Source organism: Triturus cristatus, chromosome 3_1 (assembly GCF_964204655.1).
Source record: "Triturus cristatus chromosome 3_1, aTriCri1.1, whole genome shotgun sequence".
NCBI classification, from domain to species: Eukaryota; Metazoa; Chordata; class Amphibia; order Caudata; family Salamandridae; genus Triturus; species Triturus cristatus.
Genome location: NC_140583.1, coordinates 520734796 through 520762424, shown reverse-complemented (window position 1 = coordinate 520762424; position 27629 = coordinate 520734796). Strand labels below are relative to the sequence as shown.

The 27629-nt window shown below is 49.2% G+C and overlaps 1 protein-coding gene across 4 annotated transcripts in view; it reads left to right on the top strand.

Moving 5' to 3' along the window:
- The window catches only part of POLG (DNA polymerase gamma, catalytic subunit), an 862381-nt gene that overhangs the window by 661546 nt on the left and 173206 nt on the right, over window positions 1-27629 (top strand). For all 4 annotated transcript variants that reach the window (XM_085644442.1, XM_085644444.1, XM_085644443.1 and 1 more), the window contains 4 exons: window positions 403-456; window positions 15671-15788; window positions 17500-17635; window positions 19328-19574. In XM_085644442.1, coding sequence (XP_085500568.1) covers window positions 403-456; window positions 15671-15788; window positions 17500-17635; window positions 19328-19574 — 555 coding nt within the window. The remainder of the gene's footprint in view (window positions 1-402; window positions 457-15670; window positions 15789-17499; window positions 17636-19327; window positions 19575-27629) is intronic.

Sequence of the window (27629 nt, the reverse complement as noted above, 5' to 3'; positions counted from 1 at the left end):
GTGGAAAGAAGTACATTTTGTTCTACTACCTAAAATGTTAGCATCATGTGCAAAAGCAGAATGCAAAGGATCAAATAAATGTTTTAATTATTATTATTTTTTTTACATTTCCTGTTTAGTATAAGAATTGTCCAATGTGTGTTCTTCAGAATATAAAATGCAAGTCTTGTGTGTGTCTTGGTTGAGGATACCTGAAGACTTTTGGCTTTCTGCGGATGAAAACGATGCATGTGTTTGGGGTAAAACATCCCTATGATTTAACCACTGAGCGATTTTTATTTTTTCATCAAACTGTTAATTAGCAATATTGTTAAATAGAACACGCCTTTTGCAGTGTTATAAATATAAGAAGTACTTCCCTGGCTGTCCAAGTGGTGATCTGATATTGTTGTATTGTTTCAGTTCCCAGATGGTGGTGTTGCTGAAGAAAGGCGAACTTCCCCGAACGGTAACCAGGTAGAGTTATGCCAGCATATTGTAGCATTGGTCATAGCAAACGCTCTTGTATCCAACTAAAATGTATTTGTCACTACATACAATACATTTTCTAGATTCTATTTTCATGCTCAAATATAATAACCACCACCATCCTGAAGCTGGTCAGCTCTTCCTAAAGCGTATGAACATTTACTAATACTGAGTCAACTTCCCTTCGGTTTGTTATAGTTTTTCTAGTGCCTGCTATGTTAGACAGAACTGCACAGGATACCCTGATTTCAAAAGAGCAGTGGAGTTTACAAGTGGGTGAAATTCGTTATACAATATGCTTGTAACGTAACATAGCATTATGCTCTAAGGCATCTTCAAGGTGCTGAAAATCTGTTTTAGCATCAAGAATATGGGAGTGAAGCAACTACGTTGTTAGATTGCTGTCTTGAATTTGCAGCTGTTAGAACCGGGATTCCCTAGTTGGCTGAAGTAGGTACCTTAGCCCAAGTAGGGACCCTCGCTTCTACGTCCGAGAAAGGAAGGACACCTTCTCAGATAGCCCCTGCTCACCCCCTCTGTAGCTTGGCACGGGCAGCCAGGCTTATCTTAAGAGCAAATGTGTAAAGTATTTGCAACCCCGCTCTCAGTGACCCAATGATGACACCACAAAAGAACTCCACTCGAGTTTTATAGAAAAACAAGTATATGTTTATGTAAGATAATCTGAAAGAAACACGTAGTGATAGATTCCTTACCTTAGAATTACCTCCAGGCGTCAGACTGGATCCGGAAAGTTTTTGTAAGCAGTACCCCTGCGCCTCGGTAGGCGTAGTCGTGCGGCTCCGCGTGTGTCGTTGGCTCCGGGGTGAAGTCGCTGGAGCTACTTAGACGCGCCCACGCACGCTGAGGTCAGTTCTTTCTTTTTCTGCGCCAGTAAGCACAGATCCGGGAAGAGCTAGTACCCCCAGTCCTTTTTTGACTGAGTTTTTTTAGGCCTTTTGTCTCATTTTTTTCTCAAGTCGATTGACTCCTGGTGTCGTAGGGATGCCTGGGTTTAAGAACTGTGGGGACTGTCACCGCATGATATCGGTGACGGACCCACACTGCGTTTGTCTCTACTGCCTGGGACGCGACCACGACTCCAAGTCGTGCACCGACTGCCAGGCCATGGCGCCGAAGACTTTGCGGGAGTGGTCCTGAAAGTTGCTGGAAGTCCGGCAGTCGACTCCACGCCGCTCAAGGTCCCGGTCCCGTGGGAGGTCGAGGGACCTGTCGTGGAGCCCTCACCATCATTCTTCTGGATCTAAGTCTTCACACTCCGGGTCAGGTAAGTCGAGGCATTCCACTTCCCGTCACGTGACATGGCTGAGGGTGCGGGTGGTGCCATCCCCGCGGCTCCGGCGGAGACTGCGATGTCGCCGCTGGCCTACCCGCCCTTCCCGGGTCCGTCGGCGATGCCTGCCCAGGTGCTAGAGTTTCTTGCTGCCATGGCCCCGCGGGCTCGACTGGGTGTCCTGTGCTTCCATCGCCGGTGGCTCTGGCCTGGACGTTTGCGGTGCTGCAGGACCCCCTGGGATCCGAGATTGGACCCCGGTCGATGCCGGTTGACCTTATAACGCCTCCACCGACGTCGACCCCAACGCCACCACCTCCGACGTCACCCGCTCCTCGGGACGATGTCGTCCCCAGTTTCAGCCCTGAACCGGACACGGTTGCGGATCGGCGCCACTCGGCGCCGATTCCGACGCCGATGGGGCCATTTTTTCCCTATGTCCGTCCTCCGTATTTTCAGCCTGTTTCACAGACTACAGAGGCAGGGGAGGACTGGGAGGGTATGAGGACCCTCTCGCACAAGACTGTGCTTATGCCCTCGGACTGGGAAGAGGATTTGGGGGAGGCCAGTGGTCTTGACACCTCACCTGACCTTAGCATGCTGTCTCCTTCTACCGTGGCCACGGAGGAGGGAGCCAGTTACGCAGTGGTGTTGCATAGGGCGGCCGAGGCCCTCCACCTCGAACTCCCCAGAGTGGCCGTCAGGACTAACCTCCTGACAGACGTGCTCCAGCCTGGCGGCGACCTCTTTGGAGCCCTTGCTGCACTTTCATGAAGCACTGTCTGACGTTCTTTTGGGCACCTGGTCCAGACCCAACACAGGGGCTCCTGTGGACAGGAACGTGGCCCGACGCCATCGCCCGGCTCCGGGTGACCCCCTCTTCCAACACCCCACTCCTGAGAGCTTGGTTGTCCAAGCCTCTGTGTAACGCCCTGAACGTCTCAGGATCGTTTAACAGACACGACAATGAGGACGCAACCACTTGTGAAGGGTTAGTTCTTTTAATGAAGGCAAATAAAATACAATGAACAAACAAAAGTTATAGTCACTGGAATCCTCCAGGCTAAGTACGTTACCAGCCCACAGCACGGATGGTCCTAACCGTCCTCTGCATATACGCCGATCCCGGCGTATGCCAACAGAGGGCAGAAATGAAATGGACGACAATGCCAATCGGTAGGCTGTGAGGGGCACGAAGAGTGTTGGGGAGAATCGAGGAGTCAGGGAAACACCCAGCCGGGGTCTCTACCTGAAGGGAGCAGCCGCTCAACCTCTTCCTCAGACTGCACCGGGACGCGGAGTCACCTCCTGGTGATGCGTCACCGATACCCCAATCACAAGCAAGAAGACTGAACCGAGAGCAGCCGCTCGATCGATCCTGTGGACTTCCGAGTCTGTAACGCGGCAAACACCTCCTGGTGTGCGTTACAGCTGGCAGTCCCTGTGTCTCTGGTCGGGCTGGGAGTTACGACTCCAACCAGCAAAAGCGCCACTGCGCTTGGACTCAGCCGAGTCAAAAAGCGAAGCTCAATGGTTGACCGGTAGAGCTTCCGGGTCCTTCACAGGTGACGATGGGGCAAGACACGGCCCAGGGAGTAACGACTCGACCTACCTCCGTTCTTGCCTTACTGGAGCACCACTCCGGAACACTGCTCTTCACGAAGCAGGTACGTCGGTGTAAACACAATATCCGACAGCCTTGTACCTCCCGGTTCCTCCCTTTATAGGGCGTGTTTTCCTTGAGTTATGTAACAGCTCTCCTTTTTACATAAGGGCGTGTTTCCCTTGAGTTATGTAACAGCTCTCCTGTTTACATAAGGGCGTGTTTCCCTTGAGTTATGTAACAGCTCTCCTGTTTACATAAGGGCGTGTTTCCCTTGAGTTATGTAACAGCTCTCCTGTTTACATAAGGGCGTGTTTCCCTTGTATGACAGGAATTCTTGACAGTACATCCTCCCTCTCAGCGGCTCCCCACGGGTCCAGCGCTGGCAGGAAAACGCCGATGGAACAAGGAGACCAAGCGCGGAGCATGAACCCCTTCAGCCGGTTCCCATGAATGCTCCTCCGGGCCATAGCCTTTCCACGCAACCAGGTACCACAGCTTCCCCCTGCGCCATTTGGACGCCCGTATGCCCGACACTTCATACTCCACCTCCGACTCCACGCATACCGGCCTAGGTGTCCCAGACGGCTTGGAGGGTGCTGGTTTGAGCAATGATACATGAAAGACAGGGTGTATCCGCAATGACTGGGGCAAGCACACCTTCACGTTCACGTGACCCATACACTTGGTAATTCGATAGGGGCCCATGTACTTGGGATGGAACACACTGTTCTTTCGAAACCTCATGTTTCTTGTGGATATCCAGACGTAGTCTCCAGTGCGGTACAGTGGCCCGGGCCTTCTCTTCCTATCTGCCGCAGCCTTGTATCTTCTCTTGGCCTCTATTAGGACAGCCCTTGAGCGCATCAACGTGTCTTTTATGTGTGCCACCCTGTCCGCTGTGGCGGGAATCCTGTCCTCTCTGAACGGATGTAGAAATGGCAAGAACCTGGGATGTTGGCCATAGTTGCTATAGAACGGAGATGACTGTGTGGAGCTGTGAGTGGCGTTGTTATAGGCTATCTCTGCAACCCATAGCAAGTCGACCCATTCTTCCCTGCCCTGGTCCACAAAACATCGCAGATACTGTTTGAGCGTTTGGTTCAGGCGCTCGGTTTGGCCGTCCGTTTGAGGGTGGTAGCTGGTGGACAGGGCGGTCTTAACATGCAGCGCAGTGCACCAAGTCTTCCAGAATTGCGCAGTAAACTGCGACCCCCGGTCCGACACGATCACCCCAGGTAATCCATGCAGTCGTACCACATTCTTTAGGAGTAGTGACGCCAATTCCCCGGCCGTAGGGACTCTCTTGCAGGGGATGAAGTGCCCCATTTTCGTCAAGTAATCCACCACCACCAGTATTGCCGTCATCCCCTGGTCTACCGGTAGGCCCACCACGAAGTCCAGTGATATGCTATCCCATGGTCTATCCGGGGTCGGAAGTGGATGTAAGAGCCCTTGGGTTCGGCCATGGTCGGCCTTCATGGTAGCACACGTAGGACACTCCTGTCCCCACCTCCTGACATCCACTCTCATGGTTGGCCACCAGAAATGCCGTCCCATGCTAGCCACCGTTTTTTCAAAGCCCAAATGACCTGCGCATGGAGAGTCATGGCACTAGATGAATGCTTGTTTCCTTAGCCTAGGCGTGGGTATCAATAGGCACCTGCCCTTCAGGGGTATCCCGTCCTTCAGCTGCCATTCTCTGTGACTGAGGAGCCACCTCCGCCATGCGAATGACCTGATCCCTCTCTTTATTCCCCTCAGGAAAGTATCCGGTTGGATAACCCCCAATACCATCCTCGGGGAAATGATGGAACGCTCGGTTGCAGGCAATGGTTCCTTAACTGCAGATTGACGGGACAGGGCGTCCGCCTTCCGGTTTTCCGTCCCCGGCCGATATGTGATGCGGAAGTTGAACCCCGCAAAGAAGATCATCCACCGCAGCTGCCTGGGAGAAAGGTGTCTAGTGGCCGTCATGAACTGTAGGTTCCGATGGTCCGTGTACACCGATACTACATGTCTTGCCCCCATCAACCAATGCCTCCATTCGGTGAAGGCGTCCTTGATTGCGAGAAGCTCCTTCTCCGCAATATGGTAGTTGCGTTCGGCGTCGTTGAGTTTGCGGGACATGTACGCAACGGGATGAAGCACCCCTGTGTCGTGGTTGCGTTGGGACAAGATAGCCCCCAGCGCCACATCCGACGCGTCCGCTTCCACCACGTAGGGGAGATCCGGATCGGGGTGAGCCAACACCGGCGCCTTACCAAAGGCGCTTTTCAGGGCCTCAAAGGCTTTGTTCGCTTCAGGGGACCAGACAAACTCCTTGGACTTCCTCAGTAGCTGTGTGATTGGGGCCACCACTCCTGAAAATCCATCTATAAACCGCCTGTAAAAGTTGGCGAAGCCAATGAAACTTTGGACGTCCTTCACGCTTTGGGGCACCGGCCATTCTTTCACCGCCTTGATCTTTCGTTCTGCCATCTCCTGTCCCTCTGGACTCAGCATCACTCCGAGGAATTCCACGGATGTGACGTGGAAGTCACACTTGCTGAGTTTACAAAACAGCATGTTTTCCCTCAGCTTTTGGAGCACAGCTTTGACGTGGTGTACGTGCTCCTCCACACTGGACGAATAGATGAGGATGTCGTCGATATATACGACCACGTAGATATCCAACTCCTCTCTGAATACCTCATTCAAAAAGTACTGAAAGGCTGCCGGGGCGTTGCACAGACCGAACGGCATGACGAGGTACTCAAAAAGGCCGAACCTGGTCTTAAAGGCGGTCTTCCACTCGTCTCCGTCCCTCATGCGCACCAGATGGTATGCCCCTTTCAAATCCAACTTGGTGTAGATACGAGCTTTCTTGACCTGTTCCAGAAGTACACTGATGAGAGGCAAGGGGTACCGATTTTTTATGGTTATCGCATTCAATGCCCTAAAGTCCACACAGGCTCTCAGCTCCCCATTAGCCTTCGGGATGAAGAAGAGTGGCGAGGCGGCCGGAGACTTGGACGGGCGGATGAATCCTAGCTTGAGGAGTTTATCCAGGTACCCCCGGAGATGCACGTTTTCAGGCTCCGTCAGGGCATACAGCCTGCCGCTGGGAACGCTGGCCCCTGGCACCAGGTCGATCTGGCAGTCAAACTGTCTATGTGGTGGTAGCACTTCCGCCTTCACCTCATCAAATACATCCTCAAAACTGTGATAAGCCTGGGGGCGAGCCACATCTTTTTCTGCCGCTGTAGCCACCGTCTGACTCCCGCTCTCATCTGCGTCAAGGGATTCCGTTCTTATTCCACAATGCAGGATGCAATACGGTGACGTCATTTCGATGCGATGTGTTGGCCAATCCACAAAGGGGTTGTGTTTCTGTAGCCACGGCAATCCCAATATGACGCCATATTGGGGCGCTCGGATGATGTTAAAATCGATTTGTTCCAAATGGTTCCTCCCATATCTCATCGGAAGGACCCCCGTGTGCTGTCCGATGGGCCCCGTCACCAATCGCCTTCCGTCTACCGCATAGACGTCTTCGGGTACTGCTTTGGGAAGAAGCACTAGCCCTAGCCTGCATGCCTCGTTGTGGTCCATAAACATGCCAGTGGCCCCTGAATCCACCATGGCCACAACGGGTATCCACTGGTCATGCACTCCCACGTGCACCGTGATAAACAGGTGTCGTTGTCCCTTAGTGACCGAGTTGGAAAGTGAAGGGATGGATGAGTGACTCCGAGATGCCCCTTCTCTGGTCTTGGAGTCCTCTAGTTTTCCGCCGGTATGTCCACCACGGCTGTTACCGACCGGTTGGCCCGATAACGTGACGTCTTCGGTTTGGCAGGGCATTCACGTACGTAGTGGCCTTTTTTGCCACAATATAGGCACAATCCTTGTTTACGGCGTGACTCTTTCTCCGTGGCTGTGAGGCTCGCTCGTATTGCGCTGATGTCCATGGGTTCTCCCTTGGATGCGGTGGAAGTTTCAGGACTTCCCACCGTCACATAGGATGGAAGGGATTTTCCTTTTCTCCCATGATCCCCCTTTCTTTCACTTAGCCTATGTTCCAGCCGTAATACCAGGTTGATAAGGCCCTCACATGTCTTGGGTTGAGGGTCAATATGAGCCACGGCGTCCTTGAGCTCATCGCACAGCCCTTGATGGAAGAGCGCCGTCTGTTTAGCAACAGGCCACTTGGTTTCCGCAACCAGCCTTCGGAACGCGTTGAGATACTGCACCAGGTCGTTGGATCCCTGTCTCAACTCAAGCATTTCACGGTCCGCCGTGTACGAGTCAGCCCTTCTGTCGAATACCTTCAGGAATTCCTCGCGAAAAGCACCCCAATCACATAAGAGGGGGTCGTCCCTGCTCACCAGAGGTACGGCCCATTGTGCCGCGTTTCCAGCCAAATAGGATATAAGGAAAGCCACACGAGCCTGACTCGTGGGGAACGCCTTTGGTTTGCACGATAAATGTAGCGCCACTTGTGTGAGGAATACCTGCACTGTGTTAGGATCCCCACTGTACCTCTCTGGTGTTGCCAAGGGGATGGCTACCGGCATTTCCACTACTACCGCAGGGGTCTGGTTCGTGAGGGAGGTGCTGGGCGTGAGCGGGTCCAATTGGATAGCATCCAGTCTGGCTTTTACATCGGCTGTTTCTTGCCTAGAGGCAGCCACTTCAACTTGCATGGCCGCTAAAGCAGCCAGCACATCATCAAGTGTTGCCATGTCTGTTATCGACCGGGAGACAGTTAGTGTTATTAAGGTCGGATATTTTGTAACGCCCTGAACGTCTCAGGATCGTTTAACAGACACGACAATGAGGACGCAACCACTTGTGAAGGGTTAGTTCTTTTAATGAAGGCAAATAAAATACAAAGAACAAACAAAAGTTATAGTCACTGGAATCCTCCAGGCTAAGTACGTTACCAGCCCACAGCATGGATGGTCCTAACCGTCCTCTGCATATACGCCGATCCCGGCGTATGCCAACAGAAGGCAGAAATGAAATGGCCGACAATGCCAATCGGTAGGCTGTGAGGGGCACGAAGAGTGTTGGGGAGAATCGAGGAGTCAGGGAAACACCCAGCCGGGGTCTCTACCTGAAGGGAGCAGCCGCTCAACCTCAGACTGCACCGGGACGCGGAGTCACCTCCTGGTGATGCGTCACCGATACCCCAATCACAAGCAAGAAGACTGAACCGAGAGCAGCCGCTCGATCGATCCTGTGGACTTCCGAGTCTGTAACGCGGCAAACACCTCCTGGTGTGCGTTACAGCTGGCAGTCCCTGTGTCTCTGGTCGGGCTGGGAGTTACGACTCCAACCAGCAAAAGCGCCACTGCGCTTGGACTCAGCCGAGTCAAAAAGCGAAGCTCAATGGTTGACCGGTAGAGCTTCCGGGTCCTTCACAGGTGACGATGGGGCAAGACACGGCCCAGGGAGTAACGACTCGACCTACCTCCGTTCTTGCCTTACTGGAGCACCACTCCGGAACACTGCTCTTCACGAAGCAGGTACGTCGGTGTAAACACAATATCCGACAGCCTTGTACCTCCCGGTTCCTCCCTTTATAGGGCGTGTTTTCCTTGAGTTATGTAACAGCTCTCCTGTTTACATAAGGGCGTGTTTCCCTTGAGTTATGTAACAGCTCTCCTGTTTACATAAGGGCGTGTTTCCCTTGAGTTATGTAACAGCTCTCCTGTTTACATAAGGGCGTGTTTCCCTTGAGTTATGTAACAGCTCTCCTGTTTACATAAGGGCGTGTTTCCCTTGTATGACAGGAATTCTTGACACTCTGCTTCCCAGAGCGCGTGCCCTTCTGCACCTCCGGATAGGGAATCCAAGAAGCTGTTTTCATCTGCCAGCTTAGGGCTGCGGTCGGTGAACACTGAATGCCTCTTGGGCCGTTATTCCCACTATGTGTGGGACACGGTTGCGCAGGTGCTGCCTAGCTGCCCAGATAGCACTCACCCAAGCTATTGCTGCTGGGAGAGACGCAGCTAAATTCACCATCTGTTGTGGGCTTGACACCGCTGACTCGCTGGGCAGGACGATTTCCACGACGGTGGCGCTTAGGCGCAAGGCCTGGCTGAGAACATCTGGCTTCTCGGGGGATGTCCAGAACACTCTGATGGACATGCCCTTTGATGGAATTCGCTGTTTTGGCAATAAAGCAGATAGTGCATTGGAGCGCTTTATGGACTCACGGGCTACGGCCAGGTCCATGGGCCTGTCGGCCACTCGGCCCCCTCCGCCTTCTGCCTTTCGCTCCTTTCGTGGCCACGGAAGGGGTGCCCCACTACGTTCGCAGGTCAGCAGTGCGGACGTGGGAACCATCGAGGCGGTTCAGGGGGCCAGCGGGCGGGTCAGTCCACCTCCACCCCCGCAGCATCCACTAGTCTGCCTCCCTAGTCCGGTATTTCAGGGCCATCAAACGCCAGTGGGTGGCAGAATTCGCCATCACCTCCCCCACTGGCGTAACATCACTTTGGAAAAGTGGGTGCTGCAAATTGTCCGAAGGGGCTACTCCCTCCCCTTCGGGACTACCCCTCCAGCCATGCCACCTCAATACCACCACATGTCGGGGGACCATCTTGCGCTTATTCAGCAGGAAGTCACGGCCCTTTTGGCCAAGGGGGCCATCGAGCGCGTTCCTGGGCCAGATGTAGGTTGTGGTTGTTATTCCCACTACTTTCTGGTCCCCAAGAAGGACAAGAGCCTGCGTCCTATCCTGGACCTCAGGAACGTCAACCTCTTCCTCCGGAAGGAGAAGTTCAAGATGTTGACGCTAGCTCAGGTCTTGTCTGCCCTCGACCCTGGAACTGGATGGTAGCGTTGGACTTGCAGGACGCATATTTTCACACCCCCACCCTGCCGGCCCACCGGCGTTACCTGCGGTTCACGGTAGGCCACAAGCACTTTCAGTTTACCGTACTCCCCTTCTGCCTTACCAGCCCCCCTCGGGTGTTCACGAAAGTGATGGCGGTGGTCGCAGCTCATCTGCACAGATCAGGGGTTCCAGTCTTCCCCTATCTCGACTACTGTCTGTTGAAGGCGGGCTCGCCTCAAGCAGTTGTCTCCCACCTCCAGACCACGGCAGACCTCCTGCATTTGCTGGGGTTTTCCATCCACGTGCTGAAGTCGCACCTGATCCCCTCTCAAAAGCTTCTCTTCGTCGGAGCGGTTCTGGACTCGGCGCAGTTTCGGGTTTATCCTCCCGAGCAGCGAGTCCGGGATATTCAGGCTATCATTCCAATCTTTCAGCCTCTATCTCGGGTTTTGGTTAGGATGACTCTCCGGCTACTGGGCCTGATGGCCTGCTGCATCCTGCTTGTGGATCATGCCAGATGGCATATGCAGGCTCTGCAGTGAGACCTGAAGTTCCAGTGAGCACAGCATCAGGGCAACCTGTCTGACCACGTCCAGATCTCAGTGGTGGCTCACGAATCGCGATTGGGTCAATGGCAGATCCCTCTGCATTCCCCAACCGGAACACACAGCTGTGACGGACGCGTTCCTTCTGGGACGGGGCAGCCACATGGGAGAGGTGGAGATGAGAGGCCTCTGGTCTCCGGCGGAGTCCCGGCTCCACCTAATGCGTGGAGATTGAGCGGCGGCAGTTGACGTCTTTTGACCTGCCTCCTGAAGTTTGTGATGTTATCTTGGCAGCCAGGTGTCCCTTCACTAAAACGGTATACGCCTGTAGGTGGAATACATTTGTGGCATGGTGCACAGCAAAGGCTGTGGATCCCCTTTCTGCCCCTCTTTCAGAGGTCCTCCTATTTCATCTTTCTTTGGCCCAGCAGGGCTCTGCTCTGGGCACTGTCAAGGGCTATCTCTCGGCCATTTCAGCCTTTTTACGGTTTCCAGATCAGCCTTCCCTTTTCAAGTCCCCTTTTGTAAATAGATTCTTCAAAGGCATTACTCATCTTTTCCCTCCTGTTCCTTTCATAATGCCTCAGTGGGACTTGAACCTGGTTTTGACCTATCTGATGTGTGCTCCTTTTGAGCCACTTCACAACTGTCCTCTTCGTCTTCTCACTTTAAAGACTGTTTTCCTGGCTGCCATCACCTCTGCCAGAAGTGAGCTCCAGGCTCTTTCTTCTAAACCTCATTTTCTCTCTCTGTCCATCTGGACAAAGTTATTCTAAGGACTCGTCCATCTTTTCTGCCAAAGGTTGTCACTGCCTTTCACATTGGGCAGACCATCACTTTGCCCACCTTCTTTCCGCCTCCGCATCCTTCGGAAGAGAGGCTCCACCGTCTGGACCCAAAACGTGCGCTCTCATTCTACCTCAGCCGCACACAACAGTTCTGGGGGGATGACCTATTCTTTGTTGGCTATGTGGGTGCCAAGAAAGGTCGGGCTGTGCACAAGCGGACCATCTCTCGGTGGGTTGTTCTGTGCATTAAGGCTTGTTATTCTTTGGCTAAAAAGGAGCCTCTGGTGGGGCTACACGCCCATTCTACCAGGGTGACGGCAGCCACTACTGCTTTGTGATAGGGAGTTCCCTTGCATGTCCTCTGTCAGGCAGCTACGTGGGTCTCGCTGCACACGTATACTAAGCATTACTGCCTGGACAGCCAAGTCCAGAGAGACGGCTTCTTTGGCCGTTCTGTTCTCCAGGAGTTTCTGGTGTGATCTTGGTTCGCAGACCCACCACCGGGGTTGGTATTGCTGGAGTATCTATTCTAAGGTAATGAAACTATCACTACGTGTTTATTTCAGATGTTACTTAGGTAACAATATATCTGTAAGAAACATTAGTAGTGATAGATTCCTTACCGCCCCACCCATCCTCCCCGTTCTGTGAACTGATCCTAGGGTTAAGGTCATCCCTTTCAGGGCCCTAGTTTCATGACACCAGTGGTCAGTTTCATGCATGGCTCTGCGTTCCTGGCGCGGAAAGTCGTGTACAGAACTGACGTCAATGCTCGTGGGCACGTCTAAGTAGCTCCAGCGACGTCGTCCCGGCGCCAATGGCGCACGCGGAGCCACACACCGACGCCTACCGACGCGCAGGGGTACTGCTGACAAAAACTTGCCGGATCCAGTCAGACGCCTGGGGGTAATTCTAAGGTAAGGAATCTATCACTACTAATGTTTCTTACAGATATATCGTTACCGAAGGTAAGTACCTTGTGCTACGAGGAGATCACACAATAAAAATCCAACATATGCGTATTTGTAATATTCCTACTGGCCGGTTATTAGGCTAGCCAGCCCTTGTAGGTTCTGGCGGTATTAATGAACAATTCTAGATGATCCAATGCAGTCCTAATGCAATTCTGTGCAGTTCGTAATGCAAGAATCAGGCACTTTGCAATGTAAAAATAATGCAGTTTGTTATGCAACAATCCAGCAATTCGTAATGCCAAAATAATGCAATGCGTAATGCAAAAATCAGGTAGTTCGTTATGCAATGCGTAATGCAACAATCAGGCAGTTCGTTATGCAAACGAATGCAATGCGTAATGCAACAATCAGGCAGTTCGTTATGCAAACTAATGCAATGCGCAAGGCACTTCGGCACCGATCACGGTGCTTTAGACGGTCTCTTTGCCACTCATACTGACTCACTGTCAGCCTCCGCCAACATATGCCCCCAACATGGGTATGGTGTAAACCAAAGTGCGGCTCCACACTCCGACCCCGGTACTGCCACTCCTTGGCAAGTACGGGACGTGATATGAGCTGGAACAGAAGCTCACGCTGCAAGAATGGGAGAGGCCGAGAGAGTCTCCCTCCGAGCTCGCACCCCGCCCCAGGCGGCAATACACGTTACCTGGGGGGTGCGACCTTGCTCTCCTCTCCTCTTCTCACAATTTGGCCCTCCAATGCGACTTGGTTGATTCCGAGCCGATGGCGATAACGAAAATCTAAGGCTGCAACAGTTCACACACAGCGTCGCTGAGACTCCCATGAGCTTCGGGTGTGCACGATCACAGGGCAATCCTCACAAAGGTCTCAGGCTGCACGAAGCACATGCATACAGCGAGCTTAGACTCACTTGAGTTCTGGGTACACACGATCACAGGACAATCCTCACGAAGGGCTCAGGCTGCAAAAAGCACACGCACACAGCGTCGCTGAGACTCGCTTGGACTCCAGGTGCCCACGATCACAGGACAATTCTTACGAAGGTCTTAGGCTGCACAAAGCACACGCACACAGCGTCGCTGAGACACTTCTGGAAACTTTTGTGTTCCTGAGTTTCCACAACAGGGAGCCAGCTCTCCTCGGGCCCTTGGGGTTAAGTTACTTCAGGGCACAACACTGCAAAGTCCTTTCAAGCAGGGGGACACAGCACACAGCAAAGTCCCTTTAGCCTCTTCTTGCTTAAAGCAGCAAACTGCAGACCAGCCCCAAAACACACAGCATGGTCAGTCCTTTCCTTCAGTCTCTTCAGCGGTTTCTTCCTTGGCAGAGGTTCCTCTTGACCACAAAGTAGTTTTAATCCTTTTCAGTCTTGAGCAGTTCCATTCCATTCCAACGTTCAGGGGTTTCAGCTCTCATAGTTATACCCCTCAATGTCTTTGAATTCTTTGTGCACTGACCCCTTTCCAAACCAGTTCTGGGTGTCTCCCTTCCAGTGACACCTTATTCCTTTGATAGTGGTGGTCTGGATCCTTAATCACTCAGCAGGGGATGGAGCCATTGATTTATGGCGGCAGCCAGGCCTCTTCACCTCCAGGGGCTACTCCTCTCCCCTACACTCCAGATGCAGGTCACCCTGTTGCTGTCTCAAGACATTCCCCAGCTCCTATCACTTTCAGATCCAGACAGTCAATCCATAACCAGGCAGAGAGACACAGAATTGTTAGAGCACAAAAACCAGCCACTTCTAAAAGAGTGGTTTCTAAACACGCAATTCAAAAACCACCTTCACAAAAAGATGTGTTAATAAATTGTGAGTTCAGGCACACTAAACTAAACCTCTTCATCTTATGCCTTTGGGAAGATAGGCTGGAAACATATTACACAGCCGATCCACTCTGTCCTATGGGCAAGATGGCCTTTCAACAGTGAAAAACTAAATGAAGAGTATGTCACTGTTAGGACATGGTACACACCTTAGTACATGTCCTGCCTTTCACATACACTGCACCCTGCCCAGGGGGGTACCTTGGACCTACCATAGGGGTGTCTGATGTGCATAGAAAGAGTAAGGCCTGGCAAGTGGGTGCACTTGTCAGTTCAACATGGCAGTTTAACAAACTGCGTGCAGGCACTGCAGTGGCAGGTCTGAGTTCTCTCTTTAGGGGTACTTGTGTGAGTGGCACAATTAGTCCTGCAGGCCCACTATTAGCATTTGCATTACTAGCCCTGGCACACATAGTGCACTTTACTAGGGACTCTACTAGTAAGGCAAACATACCAATCATGGACAACCAATTACCATTACACTTTTCACAGGGAGCACTTGCACTTTGACTCTGATCAGCAGTGGCAAAGTGCCCAAAGCATTAAAGCCATTCAAACGAAATCCATCACAGCATCAAAAATAGAAGAGATAGAGGCAAAATGTCAGGGGTAAACACACCAAGAAATGCCAGGTCTAACAGCAGCGCACAAGTTACTACTGATGTGCAGTCAGAGTACTGTAGTGAGCAGCAGATTTGAATGAAGGATGGGTACTACGGGTGGGGAAATAGAGGGTTTTTACTGGACAGTATATCGCTCCCTTCCTTGTTAATGATCCACTAGAAATGTATGTTTTACTGGTACCAGACTGTTTTATTTAAGTTGGTCTGACTTCACCATAGTTTTATGTATAGGACGCTGAAACCATTGTGTTGCATTTTAGGTATGTACAAATAAATGGCACTATTAACAACTAGTGTTGTCACTTGCACTGACCTGTTGCGAATCAACGCAGGTACTTTCTATCCGCTTGTACCAGTAGTGAACGAGTCTCTCTGGAGCAGGTCAGTATGTACTCAATGTACTGAACTAGCCTTTGAGCATGTACACAGATGAAGTACCCTTCCTGAAGTGTACCAGAATGATTCCGTAGACAACCGTACTTTGAGTCTATTTATTTCAGCTAGTCTGTGGTACATCGCCTCTGATTTCTCATTAATTTATCCTCTATAGTCCATACACTTTGCCCGGACCAAAGTTTTACAGATCTATTATTTATTTTATTGCATTCTTTATGCCATTCAAGAACTTTGTTTTGACAGATTTCTGATCTAGCCTCCAGAAAATATACGTCAAAGATTTTTTTTATTTTTGAATGGGTCCCCATTGAGTAAAAACAAAATGTGTTTGTATTATTAAAGTTTTTTGACTTGTGTTCTAGGCATCCAGACTATGATGATGAAAATAAATATGGCGCCATCTTGCCACAGGTTGTCACTGCTGGAACCATCACACGTCGGGCTGTAGAGCCGACCTGGTTAACGGCAAGCAACGCTAGAGTAAGATACTATACTCACCCTGTACCCAAAGCCAATGAAAGATGCTTTTCTCTTCTGTGAATGCACGCCTATGGTCCTGGGCAGTTTACACTTCAGAAAACTTGTAGAAAAACATTCCCCTCCAAACCCCCTGATAAAACGCTTGTAATGTAAAGTGAACTGGTGGGTCCTATTGTAGCATCAAGGATTGACTTACCCACATGCCTATTGAAGAGACATTATTATTTTTATTTGCGTGCAGGATCACTCTGTCATCCATATGTGTTGGATGGTTCTGCATTTCTGCGCTGTGCTACTTGTTTGATTTTTCAGTTCATTTAATTCTAAGCTGCCTCTTGGGGTAAAGCACCGAAAGCATGGCATTTTAACAGAGGTCTTTCTTGTAACTCTATCATGCTTTTTCAGTCTAGCTTTCCATTTAGTTACCCACTCCATCAACACCTGTACATGTGCTTATTTTCACCATGTTTATATGTAAAGAAGCTTAAGACCCACAGGCGTTCATGCACTGGCAGGGTACAGCCCCTTATAAGCATAAAACAAATGTTTTTTCAGCATATTCCATGTTGTATTTTATTGTTCTTTCAATATCAAAATATTTAGTGATAAGAATAAGTAGAAAAAGTGTCTCAACCAAGCAGCGCCCATGGAAAGATTTTCTAAAGACCAGAATATGGTTTGTACTAATTTGCTTAACAACTGTAAAGGATAGTCTTGATTTTAATAAAGAGACTGAGGCAAAATGGTAAGCTTTATCTTTTCTTACTTTAGTACACGGTAGTAAGATAACTACAGTTCCTGTCAATCCTTAAGAGAAAAATGTAACTACTGGTAAAGTTGTTACAGCTACCAGTCAAAAGTCAGCTAAGAATATAGGAACCTCCTTTGTGGAAATTAAATTATCTATTCTGCTAATGAAGCTAGACTGAACATAAAGCCCAAAAATTAAGCATTCGTAACAGTTGGTTTATCGCCATGGCCCAAGACCACTGTTTTGGATAGTACCTTTCTCTGGGCCAAACTTATTCAGTAATGATCCCAAACAGATGTGGAATTAGACATTGATGCCCCAATATAGACTTGTTCAATATGGCTTTCCCCACTATGTCAAATGGTCATAGCCATAGCCTGTAAGCAGCTTCAGCTGCTTGAATACATCAAAGCCCTATCTTTCCCAAGCAGTAAGCAAAACTTGCTAGAATTACCTAAAGATAATCACAGTATATGAAACCACTAATGAAAGAAAATAGTGCTATAGTGTGGACAGACTTCAGAAGAGCGAATATGGAAGGGTAATTTCCAATCAATAATTCACGGGTTTATTGTTAAAGTAGAAGAGTAAAAACATAATATGCACCTCTGTTCTTGTCACAAAATCTAGAGTTATACTACTCTAAGAGAGTTGGGACTGAAGCAGGAAAGAATAGAACTTCAGTGGACCAGGATTAGTTTTGAGGGCATCGCAAAAATGCTATGTGAAATTTAGAATATGTGTACCATGTTTGTTGTCTTGTTTGAAGTCTGGTGGTTCTTGGCTCTGAAATGCCCTAAAGGCACTGTAAAAGAAGATGATTGTGTTTCTTAATCAAAATATTAACAAGCAATTGATGAGGCTGGAATGGTTCAACACTCTCTGCATATTATCGCTTACACATCTTAATTATTTTTGAGAAATTGAATTGAATCAGCATTGATTGCTTATTTTCTTAAGGTCGACCGAGTAGGCAGTGAACTGAAAGCGATGGTTCAGGCACCTCCCGGCTACAACCTGATTGGTGCAGATGTCGATTCCCAGGAGCTGTGGATAGCTGCGATACTCGGAGAGGCTAATTTTACTGGAATTCATGGTGAGAGAAGATCTGGTGACCTTAAAATTCACACAGGGTGAAATAGTACCTCTAGTGGCGTAGCAAGGTCAGGTGGTACCCGGTGCGGAAAACTTCTTGTCATCCGCGGCTTGACAAAATGGCAAAAATATGTGTTTAAAACACATAATTTTGCCATTTTGTCACCACCCCTCAGTGATGACACCTGGGCCGGGGCGGCCCGCACCCCCCTTCCTATGCCACTGAGTACCTCACAGGCTACAATCCACTTTGTGGTCTGCTGCTGTGGATGTAACTCTGGAGTTGAACTTCTCTCTGAACAAGTTTCACAGAAAAATAACTTTCCCTTTTGTATGGCAATTGTAGCTACATGATTAGGCGTGTCATTCTCCGTTAAATAAACATGGAAGCGTATCCATGGAGCAAGCCTTGTGTGCCACAGTTACTTCCTGTACTACTTACATCAACCTTCACCCTAGTGAGAACTAGCCAGCAGCAGTCCACTTGCAGGAATAACGTTTGTACTGCACCCTCTCCACCACCTCAGACTTGTAATTGTGTTTAAAGGCCTGCCCAATCCAAACTTGAAATAACAGTTGTGTCCTGTGGTGTGAAATCAGGATGACTGGCAAATTTTCTCCAGGGCTGAGCCACAAAAGAGTATGTGTGCCTAATGAAAGGGTTTGATGTCGGTGAACTGCTTTCTGTGGAGGTATTCTAGTGTTTAAAATTGGGGATGTAGACAAAGGTTTACCAAAGCCAGGCTCAGTTGAGCCACAGAAAATTTCAGTCTAGCTTATTCTGATTTTTGGAAGGAAAGGCCAGTTAAATTCAATCAAAGATGTCCAGACAGGACCCTATTGTGTAAGTATTGTGAGTAAATAGCAACAGAGGGAGGACACATTAACGAAAGTATGGACAGTTAAAGACTCTTTTGGCACTAATATTCGCTGTAGCTCGAAAGAGAAGAGTGCTTCAGATGACACTCTTAGATTGTAGAGCTGTTAACGGAGCACACCCACACCTCCATTCTTTACAAAGAACAGTTGTATTGATGTAGGAGCATCTGGAACAAGAGTGGCTAGTTGTACTTAAACCAATATGGCGTGAGGGGTCTTCATAGAACACTATGATGTGATGGAGAGGAGGGTTGGAGATATGGAATTGGGATGGTACAGAAGAGTAAACTACAGTTTGAAATTTAAATGACAGGTTTGCATGTCGCATATTCACACAGCATTATACACGTTTATATTATCAGTCACAGAGTGAGCGAGAGTGGCAGAGTGAGTACTAAGGTAGCATTTGCTGCCTTCCAAAAGCACCTTTGTGGGACAGCCTTAGTGGGTAGTTTGTGCGCGTTCTGTGGGCCATGCTGTCTGGATGCGTCATCCACAGACAATACAGACCTGGCTAAACACTCTTTCAAAGAATGTTTACTTCAAGTTGGCTTGTCCCTAAGGTGCCTTCTCCTCCCAAGTGTTCTGCTTTTTTCCCCATACATTAAAAATAGACTATGGTGGGAGTTGAAAATAGTAGACATTGTCTTCCATGTGGCTCTGGTGTTGTTAGTTCCTGGGTTCTTTTCATTAGCCTGCTCCCCCTCCTATCCCTCACTGATATTTTGTAAGCACAAAAAAGCCAAGTTCTAATCCAACAATGCTGTCTGTATTTTGTAAATCAGCTTTCACCTCATTTTTCTCCCATTTGAAGGCTGCACTGCTTTCGGCTGGATGACCCTCCAGGGCAAAAAAAGCAGTGGCACAGACCTGCACAGCAAAACTGCCTCCACCGTTGGGATCAGCCGAGAGCACGCCAAAGTGTTCAACTACGGGCGCATTTATGGAGCGGGCACGCCCTTTGCAGAGCGTCTGCTAATGCAGTTCAACCACCGTCTAACACAGGAGCAGGCTGGCGAGAAAGCCAGGCAGATGTATGCTGTGACAAAAGGGATCAGGCGGTAGGTGGGGATTGGGACTGTGTGTTTCTAGTACAGCTGCAGCGATGATCCTCGCCATGGCATGTTTAGATCAGGAAAGTTGAGTTTCATCACAGACAATCCTTGCAGCGGCCCCTTTGTAGGCAGTACACTTGTGCGACAGCTGTGGGGGAAGTGATCTAAACAGCTTATACCCTTACTTTGGGAAGTAAGAAGCCACTTCCTAAGTATTACATAGACAGTGGTACATCCATTTGATCATGATGCTCTATCATGCTTGAGTACAGTGTGATCCAAGGGTGCGGCTCCTTTAACAAGGAGTGCTTGGAGGCCTTGGTGCTTGGGTCATCACAGAGAATTGTGCCACACCCACAGAGGTGAAATAAGAGAGAGTGCAGTTTTTGATTTGTTTCATCTGTGGTTTGTTGTGTTCATCATAGAAAATTCCCTGGACTTCAGTCCCCTGTTTTTCAAGAAGCTTGCTCTGGCATTCAGTGTTCTCCTCTGATAACAACCGGCATGCTGCTACGTCGTACTAGGTGGGGTGGCGCTTATGCAAAAACTGTACATAGTATTTTTAGGAAATCAAGACAGTTTTGTTGGTGTTATGGTCCTTGAAAAGGTATAGTTCAGGGACTTGGGCCAATTAAAGAATGGCAGTGTATGAACCATGTGTCTCTTAACACAGTAGTCAAAACTGACTTGAAAAATCCAGGAATTTGTGGCTTAAAGTCACTTATTTAGTTTATTTAAATTTTATAGTTGTTTAGGTCTCGCTAGCATAGGCTGTGCACATGCGCAGTCTCGCTGGCGAGATTTAATGTTTATGGGATTTTTGCCCCGCCCCTCTTTCCCATTGGCCGGCTTCACCGTTTATGCTAAACGGCGGCCAGTCATTGGGAAAGAGCTGTTGATGACGTTTTCGCTCGGCTTTTTGAGCCGTCCCATTTGGACGGGCTCACCTGCCTTCCTTCTGCTGCAAAAGGTTTCTTATATTTATGGGGCCAAACACATGGCCCCATAAAGATGAGAAACCTTTTAGCAGGTGAGGCCGTCCAAGTCGGACGGCAGAAAAAGGCAAACGAAAACGTCATGGCGAGCGCTTGTTAGGTTAATGAAATATGGTTTTATTCTCTCTTCATCTGGTGTAAGGTGAAAACAGTGTAAGTGTGAAATTGCTTTTATACGGTGACAGCTCGAGCTCCTGTGTCAATAAGGCCAGAACTAAGGAGGCCCCAAGAGTGTCCATGGCGCACCCACTTCTAGGACTTGGGCCGGGCGGCAGAAGGTGACCCCATGTGCGAGTACAGATCATGTGTCAAGCCGCTCAGCACCAAGCGCTGTCACTGAAGACTCTGCAGGCAGCACACGTGTTCTCTGCCAGCAGCGCGGAACACGGCGACTCACCTCCACGCACGGCTCCATCCGTCACCCTGAGCAACTGAGGAGAAGGCGCGTGTCACGTACACCTACAGGGCAGCGCCAGGCTGCCAGCACAAGGCATGACGGGGCTTGCAGTCGGACGAGACATTCTTTTCCTGGTTCCGGAACGTAAGCCGGGTGCATGGAGGTAGCTTCCGGTTAGAGGTTGTGTGCTGGAACCAGTAGGCAGCCTCTCTCAGGAAGTCCCCTTGCTTCTTGGGGGCGGATCAGCCGTGCATCACTTCCGCAAACAGCAGCAGGAGGATGGTGGCGGCCAGTTTGGCTTGGTGGTAAGTGTAAATCAGTGTCTGCGAGCTTTAGAAACGACGGTCGCCCGGTGAGCGTGCGTCTGAGCGGCTACCCGTACCTAGTATCCCACCCCGGGAGCTATGCGTGTCCTCATTGCTGAAAGTGAGCCCCAGCGTCCCCTGTGCACGTAGAGGTCTGCTGCTCCATCCTCCCCCGGGTCTAAGATACTTCCCCTGCCTGCGCGTATGCCAAGATCCGTGTCACAAGTTATTGTTTGCTCGAGGCTGGTGAAAGTCTTGTAAATGTTAAAGCATATGACGTGTTGAAAGCGCTCCTTGCCATATATTGGTGCTGTTGGGAATCAGTCACGTGTATAACCCATTGTTAACCTATATTTGCAATACCAAGGTGTTTCCTGATTAGACTGATTGTGATCGGAGTATTCATGTCACTCGCCCCTTCACTCTTGTAAGTCATCATCCACTTTTGAATCACTGCACCCGTTAATCATGTCAGTCTCCTCGATAAGAGACGAATCCGTAAGATTCCTGCACCATAAGTCATGAACCATCTTTCCTTGATCCAACGGTTTGCTATTTGTCGTTTTGCATGGGTGAGGCCCCGAGCGACCATACGATAATACATGGCCTTCTTTTAGGTTGTGGGTGGGGTACCTACTATGATTTAGAAGACTTCTACAGTAACCAAACTGCGGAATAGTTTAATAAATAGACATGCAATAGGTCTCGCATTTGCAAAAGTTTAAGCTATTGGCATTGTTCATGACGATGCCGTTTTTATCTATTTTATAAAACAAACACATTTACAATGCCAAAAGCTAGTGTTGCATTATTATTAGTTCGACTGTTTGCAGTTTGTTTTTCCTCTTGGAAAGTCTTTGGAAGTCACGAGGTCGGTGACTCCTCCCTTGGTTCGTATTGCGCATGGGCTTCGGCTCCATCCTCAGATTGTTTTTTACCACCATCGGGCTCGGATGTAATACTTCGCGCTCCGGTTCCGAACATTCCAGTTCGACGATCGAAGCGGAATCCTCGCTCTCCACGGTATTGTTTAGATACTGATCTCCTCAATCACCTTCTTCTTCGACACACCTTCGATTCCAGTCATCGACGGCGGCCTTCGGGCCTATCCAGGCTCCGGTCCCGGCTGATGGAAAGAACTCCATTCAAGAAGTGCCCATCCATTTGATCAAGAACATTTATTCGGTCCAAAGATAGATGAGGCCCTCGAGAAGAAGAAGAAAGACACAGATACGGCGAAATCTATGGGAGCCCTCCAGTCACACCCTCCTAGGCGCTCCTTTCACCGCTCTTCCTTTCGGGGCACGGGCAGAGGCTACTCCTCAGATAGCGCGTCCACGTCCTACAACTCCCCTCCGCAGTCCACCTTCACAAAAGGTTATCAAAGAGGCGGATATAGAGGCAATAACAATAAAGGCAGAGGCAAAACAAATACCGCCCGCTCTGCCACACCGCCTACCCAGTGACTTTTCCCTGCTCCCTCCAGACCATCCCACTCCGGTCAGGGGCTGACTACAAAATTTCCTTCACGTCTGGGAGTCCATCACATCAGACAAATGGGTGACCCAAATTATTCGTTCAGGGTACTGCCTAGAACTCACATCTACCCCCCCCCCCCAACATTCCACCCAGGCAACGCCCAATGTCACAATAACATTCCACGTTACTAAAACAGGAGGTAATCTCCCTCCTACAAAAACACGCAATAGAACAGGTCCCCCACGATCAGCAAAATGTAGGGGTCTACTCCCTATATTTTCTGATACCAAAAAGAGACGAGACTCTACGACCTATCTTAGATCTCCGGCCTCTAAACACATACATACATTCGGACCATTTTCACATGGTAATGTTGCAGGGATTCTGCTTATGCGCAGAACTATGCGCAGGAACCCAGGCCCTCAGTGAATTGCGGTGTACCAAAAACTCACCTCAGAACCCAGAACCCCCTATCCGGCCAGCATCAGTGTCCCATTCGTTATCCGAGGTTTAGCTCGGCGGTCCCAATGTATAGACAACCCAGAACAAGCGACTTAGTATATTTCTCAGGAATGGTGGGAATCAGAAACACCTTTTCGTAATTATTCTTGTACCAGTCCACAACAGAATAAACAGAGACACGGGAAAAGTTTAAAGAGTTTATTTTATAAACCTCGTGTCCTAATCTGCAGCAGTTTGGCTAACATTAGCAGATAAACGATTAAAATCAAAACCATCAGCATAGTTACAATACCATAGAAAATGAAAGGAGCAATCATACTAAAATGACAGTGGCTCTAGGCCACCTTCCTTTCTCTAACACACTAATAGTATTATTAGACTAATAAAAGGTCTCTAGGCTTGAATGGGGAACCCCATACCATATAGATCAGCTCAGAGAGTTCACATCACAGGATCAGCTATGCTCTGCTCCTAGGAACGCTCTTCTTCCGAATGTGTTGAAAACATGTAACACTGCAATATTAAAAGCATTCGACTTTCAGGTATTTGCAGCTGCGTGCATGTTATGGCTAAACTAGTGGGCCGATCAACCTGAACTCAACAACATGCACCGTCTAGCGATCCAGACTGTTTCTGTTACACTGTGTACAGACCAAGGTCGCTATTCACTGTTCAAGATGTTAACAACAGACAGTTCTCATGTGAAGCAAAGTCGAGTAAGCATTTCTCACTTCTAATAACATGCGACTACAGTGTCGTGTGCAAAAGCAGCAAAAGCAACAAGATGGCTTACTAACATTAAACGCGGTTATGCTAACTTAGCGTTGTACATAGGTAGATAACGATCATCACTACAGTAACACTTCAGCAGGTACTTCCGCTCCTCTCCCAGAACGACTTTCTCACCACACTGGACTTGAAAGACGCATACTTTCACATTCCGGTACACCATGCCCACAGAAAGTACCTCAGATTCGTAGTGGACGGGCAACACTACCAGTTCAAGGTGCTCTCATTCGGGGTCACAACAGCACCACGGGTATTCACCAAGTGCCTAGCGGTAGTGGCGGCACATCTCAGAAGACAGCACATTCACGTCTTCCCGTATCTGGACGACTGGCTGATAAAAGCCGCGTCCTACAACCAATGTGTACACCACACCGCCACTACAATCCAACTACTTCACCAACTAGGCTTCACGGTGAACCACCAAAAGTCCCAGCTAACACCATCCCACATAAAGCAGTACCTCGGTGCCACCATAGACACCTCAAAAGCCATAGCCTACCCCAATCCGGCCAGGATTGTAAGCATTCAGGCTTTGTGTCAAAAATTCATACTTCAACACTCCCTCCCAGCAAGAGTGTCTATGCAACTGATAGGGATGATGGCCTCTTGCATTTTCATAGTGCCTCATGCAAGACTCCAGATGCGTCCACTCCAAGTTTGCTTAGCGCGCCAATGGAACCAGGCCCAGGGGCAACTGACAGATCTGGTGTTGGTAGACGGTCGCACCCATCGCTCTCTGCAGTGGTGGAACACCACAAATCTTTCCAGAGGTCGACCGTTCCTGGACCCGGTTCCACAAATAATCCTGACAACAGACGCATCGCTCTCCGTCTGGGGAGCTCATCTACTACACCTCACAGTGCAGGGCACATGGACGCCGCAACAAAAGTTACTCCACATCAATCATCTGGAGTTACTGGCAATCTTTCTAGCCCTAAAATCCTTTCACACACAGATTTTAGGCAAGGCAGCCCTTATCCGCACACACAACATGACTGCCATGTACTACATCCAAAAACAAGGCGGCACACACTCTCCACAGCTCTCTCAACTAGCACAGAGCATATGGAGATGGGCAATTCCACACAACATCTTTCTCCTAGCCCAGCATGTCCCAGGAGTCCAAAACACCATGGCAGATCTGCTCAGCAGACAGACGCTGCAGATCCACGAGTGGGAACTTCACCCGCAGGTTCTTCACCCGTTCTTTCAGATGTGGGGGCATCCAAAGATAGACCTATTCGCCACTCACGAAAACAAAAAATGCCCAAGCTTCGCCGCCAGATACCCACACCCATTGTCCAAAGGCAATGCGATATGGATGAACTGGTCAGGCAAATTTGCATACGCCTTTCCACCTCTCCCACTAATTCCATTAGTGGTGCGAAAGCTACAACAGCACTCCCTCACACTCATTCTAGTAGCTCCAACATGGGCCAGACAACCGTGGTACACCACGCTGCTGGAACTCTCAGTAGTGCCACACCAAAAATTACACCTCTCCCCATGCCTCCTAACCCAGAACCATGGAGAGATCAGACACCTGGACCCAGCTCAGCTCAACCTTGCGAACTGGCTCCTGAGATCCTAGAATTCGGATACCTTAACCTTCCCCCCGACTGTATGAACGTTATCAGAGAGGCTAGACGCCCTACCACTAGAGCCTGCTACGCTGCCAAGTGGAAAAGATTTGTTGTTTATTGCCATAACAACACAATCAACCCTCTAGACGCATCCATACAGCACATCATATGCTACTTACTACATCTACAAAGATGTAACCTAGCATATACATCCATTCGGCTACACCTCGCAGCAATTGCCGCTTACCTACAAAACAGACAGCACCTATCACTTTTCAGAGTGCCTGCTATTAAAGCCTTCATGGAAGGCCTAAAACGAATAATTCCCCCCAGAGTGCCACTCTCACCTGTGTGGAACTTAAATATAGTGCTCACAAGGCTAATGGGACCGCCTTTCGAACCTTTGCATAAATGCGAACTGCAATTCCTCACCTGGAAAACAGCTTTCTTTGTAGCCTTCACCTCCCTTAGAAGGGTCAGTGAAATACAAGCACTTACTATACAAGAACCTTTTCTCCAAATGCACCCGAACAAGGTTATCCTCCGTACCAACCCAAAATTTCTACACAAAGTCATCTCAGCCTTTCATCTAAACCAATCGGTAGAATTACCGATTTTTTCTCGCAACCTCAAACTGTTGCAGAAAGGGCTCTACACACACTGGATGTTAAAAGGGCCTTGCTTTACTATATCCAGAGAACACAACCTTTCAGAAAGACAAAGCAACTGTTTGTCTCTTTCTCTCCACCTCATAAAGGCAACCCCATCTCTAAATCAGGGATAGCTAGGTGGATTGTAAAATGCATACAGATTTGCTACCACAAAGCAAAACGCACGCTATCTGTTCCCCCTAAAGCCCACTCTACAAGAAAGATAGCGGCTTCTATGGCTTTTCTAGGGAACATCCCATTAGATGATATCTGCAAGGCAGCTACATGGTCAACACCGCACACTTTCACTAAACATTACTGTGTAGATGTGCAAACCAAGCAACAAGCTAGTGTGGGCCAGGCTGTACTAAAAACACTATTTCAAACCACTGCAACAGATACCGGTGGTCGCCGCTAAGGTTGGGAACTGCTATATAGTCTATGCAAAAGTGTGCAATCTGCAGCTCATATGCCTCGAACGGAATATGCTACTTACCAGTATGCATCTGTTCTTGGCATGTAGAGCTGCAGATCTACACACGCCCACCTGCCTCCCCGGCTACCTGTATCTGTTCCAGTCTATCTTATTTAGATACAACACACATGGGTTTCTTCACTGTTATTACTACGCTCCATCTTTCCCTGCTGGCGAAAAACAATCTGAGGATGGAGCCGAAGCCCATGCGCAATACGAACCAAGGGAGGAGTCACCGACCTCGTGACTTCCAAAGACTTTCCAAGAGGAAAATCAAACTGCAAACACCCGGGCCCAAGACCAGATGGCGATCTATGCAAAAGTGTGTAGATCTGCAGCTGTACATGCCAAGTACAGATGCATACTGGTAAGTAGCATATTCCTTTCTGTGTAAGAACTCTGGACAATTTGACTATCGTCTGTCTTGGCAGGGTGCCCTCAACAGATTCCATTTGAGTAATTGATATTGGAAATCACCACAATTAGAACAAGGTTGATTGTTTGCGGTAGGAATAGCAAGTGCAGAATTCCTCGTGGGCTAGAGAGGTTTTATAGACTTGTGAAATTATTAGCCTGTGGTATCAGTGACATTTATGCATCCAGGGTGACTGTATTAATGGAAGGGGGGGGGGCTGGTAAATGAGTGATGTGGTGGGTTGTCTTGGCTTATTGAACAAGTTATTTACCTTTGGTAACGCCTTATCTGGCAGAGACTCTATCTAGCTGCAGATTCCTTACCTGAGAATTATTCCCATGGATCAGACTGGATTTGGAATTTTTTCAGGAGTAAAACCCATGCGCGAAGGTAAATGGTGTAGTTCGACTCCGAGTGGTGTCATGGGTGTCATCCGCGCTGGAATTGATGTGCGCGGTGCCTAGTTAGCTGCTATCTCAGCATCCTTACATTCATTACTTTCCACGCCAGA